The sequence below is a fragment of the Bos grunniens genome, chromosome 24 (genome assembly GCF_055505025.1).
Source record: "Bos grunniens cultivar Pamir isolate PY7600 chromosome 24, Bosgru_T2T1.0, whole genome shotgun sequence".
In the NCBI taxonomy this organism is placed as follows: Eukaryota; Metazoa; Chordata; class Mammalia; order Artiodactyla; family Bovidae; genus Bos; species Bos grunniens.
Window position 1 is genome coordinate 24814247 of NC_141188.1, and position 13517 is coordinate 24827763.

The 13517-nt window shown below is 37.8% G+C and overlaps 1 protein-coding gene across 21 annotated transcripts in view; it reads left to right on the forward strand.

Moving 5' to 3' along the window:
* Positions 1-13517, forward strand: part of NOL4 (nucleolar protein 4) — a 557406-nt gene that overhangs the window by 445801 nt on the left and 98088 nt on the right. For all 21 annotated transcript variants that reach the window (XM_086372830.1, XM_086372837.1, XM_086372842.1 and 18 more), the window contains one exon: positions 1021-1134. In XM_086372830.1, the coding sequence (XP_086228956.1) occupies positions 1021-1134 (114 nt within the window). The remainder of the gene's footprint in view (positions 1-1020; positions 1135-13517) is intronic.

Below are 13517 nucleotides of genomic sequence, written 5' to 3' on the forward strand. Positions count from 1 at the left end.
TTCTAGTAAATATGTGTGGTATCCACATGTAATTTGGATGGAGGCTTTGAAAACCTGAGATAGCATGCCATTACATATGCTAGTTTCCTAAAAGACTTTTTTTTTTTTTATAATTTCATATTTTGCTGTCTCACCTGATTTAATTTTATGCATTAATATCTTCTTATCTACCATTTGCTTGTCTTATTTTTTTAAAAAAATGTTCAGTATCTTTAAGTACTTCATCTTTCAGTTAGATAATTTTGCATGTAATTATGGGGAAAATGGAAAACTTTTCAGATTATCATGAATGATACGGAAAATCACGAACACTTTGTACCTAATTAGGAACTTAGGGGTTTAATGAATTTTAATGTGAGCTACATAGAAGATGGATTTCCAATATGTACCCATTACATTATTGATATTAACACATATTTTATAAATAAAACATGTAGGCACATACTCATCTCACGTCTAGAACACTGAATTTTTGTTATAGAAAAATTGTTGTAGGTCTGAATTTTCATTTTGTTTTTAAGCTAAAGTAAGTTTTTTAAAAAGGATTTTATTTGTATCAATTGTGTCACAACTTAGCCTGTAAATAGCCATAATATTTCATGTTAAGATGGTTTGGCATGGTCAGCGTGTCTGTCAGTTTTTCCAACTGTTTCAGCCCCGTCTCTTGTTTTGTTTTTTTGTGCATTGTCGTAGGTTATAAGAGAAATAAAGGACTTGTTTTCCTTACAAACCCAGTCAGGAATTTTGCCACTGTCTGTTCAAACTTAATGGCCCAGATTAAACACTTGTGACAAAGGAGCTATGGGAGTGAATGATGGATCTGTAGTATCTCTAATGTTAACCTCTAACTAGCTCTCATTATTCATCTTTGAAATTTCCATTTCCTTTTTCTATCAAAATCAGTTCAGTTGGAATAAATTGATACTCTTGCACGTCCTATGATATCTTCTGAGTGTAGTGTTGGTCTCTTAATGATACTGTTAATAATTTTTTCATGTTCTTTTCTCTCTTTTCTTTTAGTCTCGACCTATTCCTTCCCACCTTACTTCAGCAGTTGCTGAGAGTATCTTGGCCTCAGCCTGTGAGAGCGAGAGTAGAAATGCTGCCAAGAGGATGCGCCTGGACAGACAACAGGTACTGAGGAGTCTTGTGGGCTGGCGACTCTCAGCTGTTGCAAATATGGTCAAGTTAATCTGATTCATAAGGAAGAGCAAAAATCTCTGGAATGGATTTGAAGTCCACAGAGAGATTGCTTTTCTTTGTGTGATGTGAGGTGAAACTTGAAAATACGTCTCTGTGAGACCAGTGGAGATGCAATGACAAAATTTTTCTCTGATGAAAAATGGACAGTTGTAAAATGAATGAGCTATAATTCTTTTTAGTATCCAATTTGAAATCTAGTGACTTATTTAAATAAGAGGCTCTAACTGATCACTTACAATAATTTCATAAATTTATCTGATCTTTTATGATAGTGACCTGATTGTGCTCTTTTTAAATGGAAGTGAACATCTCTTTAATTTCCTCTGGTCCACTGCCAAATTTCAATAGGTTATGCTGGGAATACAGAAAACACAATATAATCTTGAAGACTAGAAAGTCATAAAATGGGGTATAAAATAATTAAAAACTACATCCTGGGCTTACATTCTCATTAACAAATCATTTACTGTATAACCATTAAGTATCATCTATCTATATCTTTTTTCTAAGGCTATATATTCATGTAGGAGAGAGATGTATTTTTTGTGCATTGTTCATTGATGTTTTGCTCAGTTTTTCTCTTGGTTTATCTGCATCTGTCTGTCTCCCCTTCTCATGTCTGGAATGTCTTTCTTTCTCTGTTTCCCTTTTCTCCCTAGCCCTCTTTCTTAATCATCAATAATAAAGACTAAATTATAATATATAAGTTTAAGTGCTATGTATAAAATATTCTGTATTCTGACTTTTAAATTATTTTTACAACAAATGATCTGGGAGTTTCATATTTCTCATTGAGGCTGGGATAAGGAGACTGAATTGTCAGCCCAATTTTGTTTTGCCTGTGAGCCAATGAGTTTCAAAGAAAATAGAAAAAAAAAAATTTCCATTCCAGACTTAATATTTTAAAATGTTTTAGAATGATATTATTTTAATTGTATGTGTTTATACTTAATATGGCTTGTACCAGTACTTCTAAGCAATGCAAAAGATGAAGGCTTTAGTTAAATTTAAAATGGGGTATTAGCCTCATATGATAAAATATATATATATATATAAATGCTGATTTGGAATTTACTATTCATTCTTTGCCAAACACATTTATTCACATATACATATCTGCAGTAGAGATTTTGTCATGATTATATCTCTAAAATTTATCTTGCTTAAAATAAATTATAGCCCAATATACAATATCCAGTTTAGCATAGTGATTAAGATCGTACATTCTGGAGTTAAATACAACTGATTTTGATTCTCAGCTGTACTCTTATTCCCTGAGTGATCTTCATCAAATTATTCCTATTTTCTGTGTTTCAGTTTGCTCATATGTAAAATAACAGTAAAGTACTATTCTTAATAGGGGTGTGTGAGAACCCTGAATGTTGGATTTATGTTAGGTACTTAGCAATTTGCCTGGCATATGGCAAGCATCAAAAATTTCAGCCTAGGAAAGGTTATTTTAATTGATGTTCTAGCTTTTCTGTCATTGCATTGGTATCAATAAAACTATAAAGAAGCATTAATAGTATAATAGGAGTTTTCTGAAGTCAGCCTAAGTCTATTTGAGTAAAGATTATTCTAGAAATCAGAGTGGTAGCATGCTGGGATTGAAAGGATTCTCCTCGTTGTCAGTGTGCATGTGCCTCACCAGTCTGCACTCTAGACTCTGCCTGAAAGGTGTGTGTGCGCGCACGTGTTCGGTCATGTCCGACTCTTCCTGACCTCATGGACAGTCTCCTATGCCCATGAACTCTTCCCAGGCAGAATACTGGAGTGGGTTTCCTCCTCCAGGGGATCTTCCTGATCCAGGGATGGAACCTATGTTTCTTGTGTCTCTTACATTGGCAGGCAGATTCTTTACCACTGGGTCACCTGGGAAGCCCTCCCTGAATCATGTATGGAGTATCAATCATATATGCAGGCATTATAAAAATTAGATGACTGATTCACATTATGTACTGCCTGTGATATCCTTTTATAATATCCCAAAAGCCTGATCATCCACCAATATTTGGCCAAATCACTTAACCCCTGTTGGCCTAATCTGTAAAATAAAGAGTACACATATAAAACTATTTCTCTTTACTATGAATTCTGTAGATTTCACTTGGCATGTAGCACTAAGGCTTCAATCAAATGGATTCTGTATTTTTATCAAAGCATAGAGATGTGGTGGAGGAGGCTCTCGTAATTGGATCTAAACACTCTTTGCCTAAGTAGAGACAACCAAAGTTCTTTTGGGTGTTGGCAATGACATCATACTTTTTTAGGCATGTTCTTAACCTAACTCACAATTCTTAGAATTTGCCAGTGACTCAGAAATTCTTCATTGTGCCCCTGGCTTTCTGTGGGTGTTTGAAAGTTCAAACATGAGACAATTAAAATCTAAATCCTGTTCATCCACACATATGACTACTTGTTGCCTCTGGTTAGCCATGCATAGAGCTGTAATTATGTGTGTCCTTCAGAGTTTATGAAACTTGATAAATTAATTGGCCTTTATAAAGCTCTTTGAGCTATGAACATGAAAGGTACTATGGATGTGTTAAATACTTTTTTCATATGTCCACCTTGCCCCAGGATCCAGTGTGTGTATGCAGGGGGAGCCTCAAGCCTGAAGCAAGCCAGTGGCAAGGGCAGGAGCCTGCTGCCTTGTCAGCAGTCAGATAGCACAGGGCTAAGGTCAGTCCCCAGTGTATTACAGAATATGGTCAGCGTTTATTTTCTTTTAACATGAAAATCTGGTATTTCTATGTTACCTAGGAAATCCTTCCTCACCTTGGCAATTCAAAAAAATAGGCAGAGTCAGACTTCACCTGTCTAATTCAATGCCACAGCTCAAATTAAAAGATTGTCTTTTTTCTGTGTTATTTATATATTATTTGACTGTGTGTGTGTGCACTAAGTTGCTTCTGTCATGTCTGACTCATTGCAACCCTATGGACCATATCCCACCAGGCTCCTCTGTCCAGGAAATAACACTGGAGTGGGTTGCCATGCCCTCCTCCAGGGGATCTTCCTGACCCAGGGATCAAACCTGCATCTTTTACATCTCCTGCATTGGCAGGTGGGTTCTTTACCACTAGCGCCACCTGGGAAGCCCATTATTTCACTACCATTTCCTTAAAAACAAATCCATCTCAGTATTTTCAGTTACACTTCATCTCACCAGAGAGACAGAGGCATAAAGTGAGAGAGATTAGAACCAGCCACTTGTTGGTCATTTATCTCCCATCTGTGTGTACTTTACTCTTTTTGAAGGATGCTGCTGCTGCTAAGTCACTTCAGTCGTGTCTGACTCTGTGCGACCCCATAAATGGCAGCCCACCAGGTTCCTCTGTCCCTGGGATTCTCCAGGCAAGAACACTGGAGTGGGTTGCCATTTCCTTCTCCAATTCATGAAAGTGAAAAGTGAAAGTGAAGTCGCTCAGTCGTGTCCGACTGTTAGCGACCCCATGGACTGCAGCCTACCAGGCTCCTCCGTCCATGGGATTTTCCAGGCAAGAGTACTGGAGTGGGGTGCCTTTGCCTTCTCTGTTTGAAGGATGACATATATTTTATTCCTAGGCTTATTGAAATCTCAAGTTATTGTGTGAAGGTCCCCTTGTTTCTTATCCCTGTTTAGTTCTTTCAGTTAAACTGTAGTTTTATAGAAAGAATACAGAAAACCAATGGTCAAGGGCCTCCTTGGAAGATCCAGCCCTCATGAAGGGCAATGCAGCATGAGTATTGGGTGACAGTTTTCGTGGTGACTGGGACAGATAGGAAATCAATGGTAGACTGTGATGTGACACCTTTGACTCTATTGGAAAGAACACTCTAGGGGAAAAGGGAAAATGACACGTTAGCTGCTTGTGACATAAAAGGTGAGAGAGCAGGGGAAAAAATACTGAAAACTGATGTACTTCTGAGTCATGTATTACAAAACAGAAAGTCCTTGTTAGTAAACCAGCAGGAAACCATTGGCCGAAGACCTAAAAATATTTAGTAAGCCTGTAGTTCCTGCTGCTCTGTTCTCTATAGTGCTGGTGAATGTGACTTGTTACATCTTCATGATTTTTCCTTTGTTAGGGTACCAATGAGTGGGCATGTTATTAAAAGAAACGTAGGTAGTTGTAGCCCTCAAGGTAGAAGATTCGGCCACATAAGCGTGGTGGCAATGTTTCATTTTGTTGTGAATGTATTTGGGGAATATCTGAAACAACAGATTGAAGACAGTTTCTGAGACAGGCAGGTCTCCTTTCATGTTTCCTTCTGCATGTCCTTTTGATAACATTTACAAAATTCTACAAATGCATAATTGAAAGTCATATTTTTCAACAGACTTTTATGCTTTAATGTAGACATTGTGATAGTAACTGAGATAGAGCTTGAAACCTGTTTCTGTGGTTTCAAGCTTCCAGCCCACATTCTCCTATCCCTACTCTGTCATCCTCAGCTTTTAATCAACTTCTAGCATTTATCTTTATTATATACAGCATTTTGGAGAAAGAAAACTGTATCTTTGAGTGTTCCAACATGTTTCAGCATGCCCCTTTCATCCAAAGGAGAATATATACTATGTAAGACAAACAAAGTACCACCTACAGTATAATAGTTACTTGAATATATTATATTTCCTCTATAACACAATGCAATTTTAAATAATTGAGATAAAATATACTTCCTAAGACATCTAACTGTAGTAGGTCTTATTTTCCTCATTAGTAATAATATTAAGAACAACAGAAATAGGAGGAATATACATGGGTGCAGCACTGTTTAAGGAGAGTTTTAAGCCTGTTTTATGTAACTGTCATGACTTTTCATGAAGGGGAGACACTGGGGCTTAGTATTCTTAGGTCGGAGCTGCTCAGGATAGATCCCCACTTGAATCCAACCTTTGTGCTTTCTAAAATTGTGCTAAAGGACCTCCCTGGAGGTCCAGTGGTTAGGATGTCACCTTCCAATGCGAGGGATGTGGGTTTGATCCCTGGTCAGTGAGCTAAGATCCCACATGCCTGGAGACCAAAAAACCAAAACATAAAACAGAAGCAGTTTTGTAACAGATTCAAGAAAGATTTTAAAAATGGTCCATATCCAAAAACCTTTTTAAAAATCATGTGTACAGTAGTAACATTTAAAAAAAAACTTTTCAGACTTGCAGGCTTATTTTTTGATAATTTAGGAAATAGAGAAATGTGTAGAGAAGAAATACAATTACTAGTAGTTCCACTCTTCAGTTTTAGAGTATGATTCTTTCTACTACTCTTTTTATGCAAAGCTCCCTGCTTTAAAAAGCAAAATAGTATCACACTGTATCCTTCCACTTAGCTTAATGTTATGAATATTTACTGTATCGCTATGATTGCAACCATGAAATTAAAAGATGCTTGCTCCTCGAAAGAAAAGCTTTGACAAACCTAGACAGCATATTAAAAAGCAGAAACGTTACTTTGCCAACAGAGGTCCATCTAGTCAAACTTATGGTTTTTCCAGTAGTCATGTATGGATGTGAGAGTTGGACCATAAAGAAGGCTGAGCGCCAAAGAATCGATGCTTTTGAACTGTGGTGTTGGAGAAATCTCTTGAGAGTCCCTTGGACTGCAAGGAGATCAAACCAATCAATCCTAAAGGAAATCAATCCTAAATATTCATTGGAATTACTGATGCTGAAGCTGAAGGTAGAATCCTTTGGCCATCTGATGTGAAGAGCCGACTCGTTAGAAAAGACCCTGATGCTGGGAAAGTTTTAAGGCAGGAGGAGAAGGGGATAACAGAGTATGAGATGCCTGGATGGCATCACTGACTCAATGGACATGAGTTTGAGCAAGTTCTGTGGGAGATGGTGAAGGACAGGGAAGCCTGGTGTGCTGCAGTCCATGGGGTCGCAAAGAGTCAGACATGACTGAGTGACTGAACAACAAATGTAAATTTATGGATTACTTTTTAAAGCCACTTAATACTCCATCATGTAGTGTTTCCTGAATTATTAAGTATTGATTTTATTATTTCTACCATAATTTTCCTGTGAAAAGGATGTCTTGCCAATTATTTCTTCAGGATAAATTATGAGAATCGGATCAAAAGCCAGCAAGGTTTTTAAAACTTCATAAACATACAGTCCATGCATGCCCTTAATTTCTACCTTATTCTTATAAAAAATAAGTATTTTTGCTTGTTTTATAACCATACGCCTATTAAAAGCTTGTTTTAACTTCTAACAAATCTAGGAATCTTTGATTCTTTTCTGACTCATTTGTCTGTGCCCAGTCTTGGCTGTGGCATGAGGGACCTTTGATCTTCAGTGCTACATGCAGGATCTTTACAAGCATCGATCTTTTCCACATGTGGCATGTGGAATCTAGTTTGCTGATCAGGGATTGAACCCAGGCCCCCTGCATTGAGAGCATGGGGTCTTATCCACTGGACCCCCAGGAAAGTCCCTGGGAATCTTTGATTCTTAATCAATGATTCCTAAACCTTTCAAACATAGCATGTCATTTTTACAATTAACGCCTTGACATGCCCCCCACTTTTAGATCCTGAAATGTAATTTATAGTTAATATAAACTACCTGATGTGAAGAACTGACTCATTTGAAAAAACCCTGATGCTGGGAAAGATTGAGGGCAGGAGGAGAAGGGGACAACAAAAGATGAGATGGTTGGATGGCATCACCAACTCAATGGACATGAATTTGGGTAAACTCTAAGAGTTGGTGATGGACAGGGAGGCCTGGCATGCTGCAGTCCATGGGGTCACAAAGAGTCGGACACGACTGAGCGACTGAACTGAACTGAAACTGTCTATGCTCACAATTTAAATATATGTTCATAACATCTTGATCTTAATGTGTAAATGTGTTATTTATTTAACTAGTTATACAAAATCTAACAGGCTTCACAGGTAGCACTAGTGGTAAAGAACCTGCCTGACAATGAAGGAGATGTAAAAAATGTGGGTTCGATCCCTGGGTCAGGAAGATCCTGGAGGAGGGCACGGCAATCCATTCCAGTATTCTTGCCTGGAGAATCCCATGGTCTAAGGAGCGTGGCAGGCCATAGTCCATAGGGTCGCAAAGAGTCAAACAGGACTAAAGCAACTTAACACACAAACACACTTTATATATATATATATATATATATATATATATATATAATCTAACAACGTGTGCTTTGGTGTGGAAACGTGAGGATTCCACATCACTAGAAGACACAATGAGCTTTCCAGGTGGCTCATACACTAAAGAATCTACCTGCAATGCATGAGACCCTGGGTCAGAGAAGATATCCTAGCGAAGGGAATGGCTACCCACTCCAGTATTCTTCCCTGGAGAATCCCATGGAGCCTGGAGGGCTATCATCCGTGGGGTTGCAAACAGTCACACACAAGAAGATACAATAAAGTCATCAGCTGCTTCTACCTGTCCCTCAAACCAGTGAGGAAAAAGCAGCTACACCTGTCCTTTGATACATGTGTGTCGTGGATACTCAGAACACTTTATGACATGAACTTTCCAAACATTGTAAAACTATTGATAAAGTTCCAAACAAACTATAGCACAATACTCCTTTGATTTACATGGTAGTGTATTCCTGAAACAATTCAAGGTGTATTTTAAAGCATGCACAAAAGCATTTGTATGCCTAAAATGAAATTAAACTTTAGGCTCAGGAAATCCCATTCAGGTCTCACCTGCAAACAGCAGGACTTTTTGAAACTCATGTGGGAACAGAGACAGTCAGTTCTCAGTCATTTGAGACTGCCGAGAGCATGTCAGAACTTCCTGTAAGCTTGTCCGCCCACTTCCTGTATCACCTAATATGTGTTTTCCATATGTCCCCTAGGGGTGGTAATACTCTTTGAGAAGTACTGCTATGCATAGACTAGTCTAGGATTGGAATACAGGAATGAGAATAATAAATTCTCAGATCTATTCCTTGATAACAAACTTGTAACTCAGTTACTCCCATTTTGAAGAGACTGGCCTTGAGGTTCAAAACCCACAATTTTCCATAGATTTGCACTCATTATATCAAATGAATTCTCCCTCCATCTTTTTCTACCTTCTACTTTTTGGTTTTAAAATTCACCCAAGTCTGAAAGTAAAAATTGCATGCTTTAAGATAAAAATAACTTACCCAGACCCTTTAGTTTAATTTTATTTCTTTGCAAGAAGGAAGTAATTGTCAATGGCCATAGCAATTATGCCCCTAGTCAAAAAGCTAAGCCACATATGATTTCTAATTCCAGTTGTATTCTTAAAGTGTAATTCCATTTTGTATTCATCATTCAACTATGTTCAATATCTCCTGAGATTGCAGTTACATCCTTTTCTAATTTGGAAGTCACCATCAATTAAATTATCATGTTTAACATTTACAGTAGGGAAACCACGACATCCAACAGTTTGCTACAAATAGAGCCACAAAAAGACAAGGCTCAATAATCTTCAAGTATAAGTGTTTTCATCAGTTTCAACCATGCATAAATATGGTCTTTGCACAGTCGCCACTGGAGGATGTGACTAGGTGTATCCCGAAGCATCTGCTCACTCTTTACTCACATGGCCTGGAGGGTTTAGTAAATAATCATTGCAAAGCAAAGGAGGTCTTTGCTATGTGGGAAATCGCTAACACAAGTGGATAGACATCGAACCATGACCTTAAATTCACGAGCACGTGAATTTGTCATGGTGGACAAATTAGTAAACCCATCCAGAGGACTTGGAGACACTCTCACTACCGCAAACCAACCATCATACCTTGGCCCAGAGAACAAACTCTGGGAATGGTTATAATCACATTTTAAAACAATTAAAATAAGAAAATATTATACATTTCCATTTTTATATTTTTGTAAACATAGAAATTTTATAAACATAAAAACTAAGGAAAAGTAAATATATATACCAAATTTAAATGTTGACTGGGCTTCCCTTGTAGGTTAGTCGGTAAAGAATGTGCCTGCAGTGCAGGAGACCTAGGTTAAATCCCTAGGTCAGGAAGATCCCCTGGAGAAGGAAATGGCAACCCACTCCAGTATTCTTGCCTGGGGAGTCCTATGGTTAGAGGAGCCTGATAGGCTACAGTCCATGGGGTCGCAAGAGTTGGACACGACTTAGCAACTAAACCACCATAATGTTGACTTCCCTGGTAGCTCAAAACAGTAAAGAAGCCGCCTGCAATGCAGGAGATCTGAGTTTGATCCCTGGGTCGGTAAGATCCCCTGGAGAAAGAAATGGTAACCCACCCCAATATTCTTGCCTGAAGAATCCCATGGACAGAGGAGCCTGGCAGGCTTCAGTCTGTAGGGTCACAAAGAGTCAGACACAACTGAAGCAGCTTAGCATGCACAGATATATAAAATATCACTTCTAATTACAATTAATATTTACTATTCTCATTTAAAATTTGAGTTCTTTGTATACATTATTTGAGAAACAAGGTTAAAATAGTTTTACTAAAATTTTTATTTGCTCTGTAGGGAAGAATATTTGACCTGTCTTCTGTTGGTATAGAATATACCAAGGCAACTGCTTTACAAATCCGTTCTCTTCCAGCATTAGATTAATAATGTAGATGGACTTCAAATGTGTTTTATTTCCAAATTGAGTTTTATAGGACAACTACGTGGTAGAAGTTTTAAATTCTTCTTTTCCCAAGGTTTTTTAATTGTTCTAGGTCATTCCTTAAATATTTCATGTACCTTTATCTGCCAAGAATATGATTAATACAAGAAAATTAGTGCTATGTAGCCCTGAAGTAGTTTATTTAGCAATTACGCCTTATATGGAAGACATTTTGCTTGGTACAGAGCCTACACAACAAGGATGGGGAACCTTTATTGAGGCTTTACCAGGTAGTAGGTTTATTTATACCATTTGCTACTGAACTGGTATTTTTACTCTCTCTGCGCAGCTTGATGAAGTATAACATTTTTCCTCTAAAAACTCACATTCTATTAAAGACAAGTGAAATCAGTATGGTAAATTAAATTATAAGGGTGTGATTAGATTGTTGTGAAAGCAAGAGGAGAGTGCTCCTAACTTTGCCAGGAGGGCTTCCCAGAGGAGGCGATATTTGAGCCAGAGCTTGAGAAATGAAAGAGATTTTGAGAGACAAAAAAGCTAAACGATGATGCTCCAGACACATGGAATATGAACGTTTCCTGAGTATTAAAAACAGTAACCTCCTGTGAGGGAAACTTGAGATTCTTGGGAAGACATAAGAGGAGAAAGTGTTAGGTTGAAGGTTAGATTGTGGACATTTTAAATGCTCTGTTAAGCTGTTGTTTGCTGACTCACGTCCATCTCTTTGTGACCCAATGCACTATAACCCTCCTGGCTCCTCTGTCCATAGGATTTCCCAGGCAGTACTGGAGTGAGTTGCCTTTTTTTTTCTCCAGGGGCATCTTCTTGACACAGGAATCAAACCTGCATCTCCTACATTGGCAGGTGGATTCTCTACTGCTGAGCTACTGGGAAGCCCTCTATTAAGTTATTTGGATTTTTGACATTTAAATATATGTCAAGATGAGTGGAAGGAGAGTGGAATGTCCGATTTTGGGGAAGCTTTGGAACCCTAGGGACAATGAAATGTATCTGTACCGGGGCAAAGGTGAGGCCCCAATTCAGCAATAATTCCTTTCTCTACCACCTACATTTCAGATTTACTATTTAAATGTGAAAATATTTAAATGTGAACTAATGCCAAAAAGTAATTTGAAGACTAATCTGCTATAGGGTGTTTCAAAGTTACAAATGAGTGATTTGGGAATACCTACTCTTCCAGGCTGCAGTGTTAGTTCAGCTAATGAGAAATCAGAGGTAAATGTTTTCCTATAGCTTCAACATGTGTAACTATACACATAGATTATTATTATTTCTATTGTAAAAATTTTCATCTTTTTTATGATGTCTCAAAAAACTAACATTATGATTTTCCTCAATGCCTTTTCATCTATTTTTTTTCTTAAATTGAGAGTAAGGTTACTTCTGTAAAAAATTTTTTCTTAGTGTATGTATTTTCCTTCTATAATCGTATATCAGTGTATATCTGAGTTATGATACACAGTGCATGATGCTTTTGGTCTCTCAGAAGAACTAAGAAGACTATTGACCAAATGGTTTCCCTTTTATACAGATGGGGAATCTGAATCTGAGAAGCTTTTAGGTGATATAAATGGAGTTTGGGGGGTTGGTGGATGCTGGAAACTGCCTTAATTTCTGATTTTTTTTTTTTTTGTCTTCCTATTACTCAATCTGTTTTACTGTTTGGTTTTCTGGCTTCATTGAGCATTCTCCCACATTTTTATAGAAATTTTTTTTTTAGGTACATCTTTGGCTTAGGATGTTATTAATTTCAAGTAGATAAATATCAGGATATGAGTAGGTGGTTTGAATTCAGAGAGAGAAATTCATCAAAATATGTTGATACACTTTTCAGTGCCAAAGTCAGGGGAACATATGGTTTACTGGGTTCTCTGCAAAGACTGCATTTTTGTTAATATCATTTCTTTTAAAACCAGTTATTTTAGGCTTAGCAGATAAATGAAGAGTCTGACATACTTAGTTTATGCCAAATATATTCACTTTTATAATTTATTTCTCATAATTTGTTCATTCCTTGTCTTGTCTTTTCTCTTTAATCTAACCACTTTAAAACCCATTAGTTACTCTGAAACAATAATGTTATGTGTATTAGGGAGATTTAGCGATAGTCACAAATTTATTATGAAATTAGACAATGTAATAGCTTGACACATTGGGCTGTGCTTCCTAAAGAGATGTATGACGTCTGGCATGACTCAGTTGGTAAATACCATGAGCCCAGTGGCCTCAAGAAATATATATTGGCCTCTCAGTTACTATATTGGCCTCTCAGTTACTATGGAGAAGGCATTGGCACCCCACTCCAGTACTCTTGCCTGGAAAATCCCATGGACGGAGGAGCCTGATGGGCTGCAATTCATGGGGTCGTGAAGAGTCAGACACGACTGAGCGACTTCCCTTTCACTTTTCACTTTCGTGCTTTAGAGAAGGAAATGGCAACCCACTCCAGTGTTCTTGTCTGGAGAATCCCAGGGACGGCAGAGCCTGGTGGGCTGTCATCTATGGGTCGCACAGAGTCGGACATGACTGAAGCGACTTAGCAGCAGCAGTAGCAGCTCAGTCACTAGCACTCTGCAGGGTTTCTGCAGAGCTGGGAATTCTAGATAGCTGTGCATTAGCCTTTATTAAAAATGACTTTACTTTCATTGGTAGTGGAAATATTCCTAGCCTCTCAGTGCATCTTTATTTCATGCCTTAAAATCTTTGGATCAAAACTTTT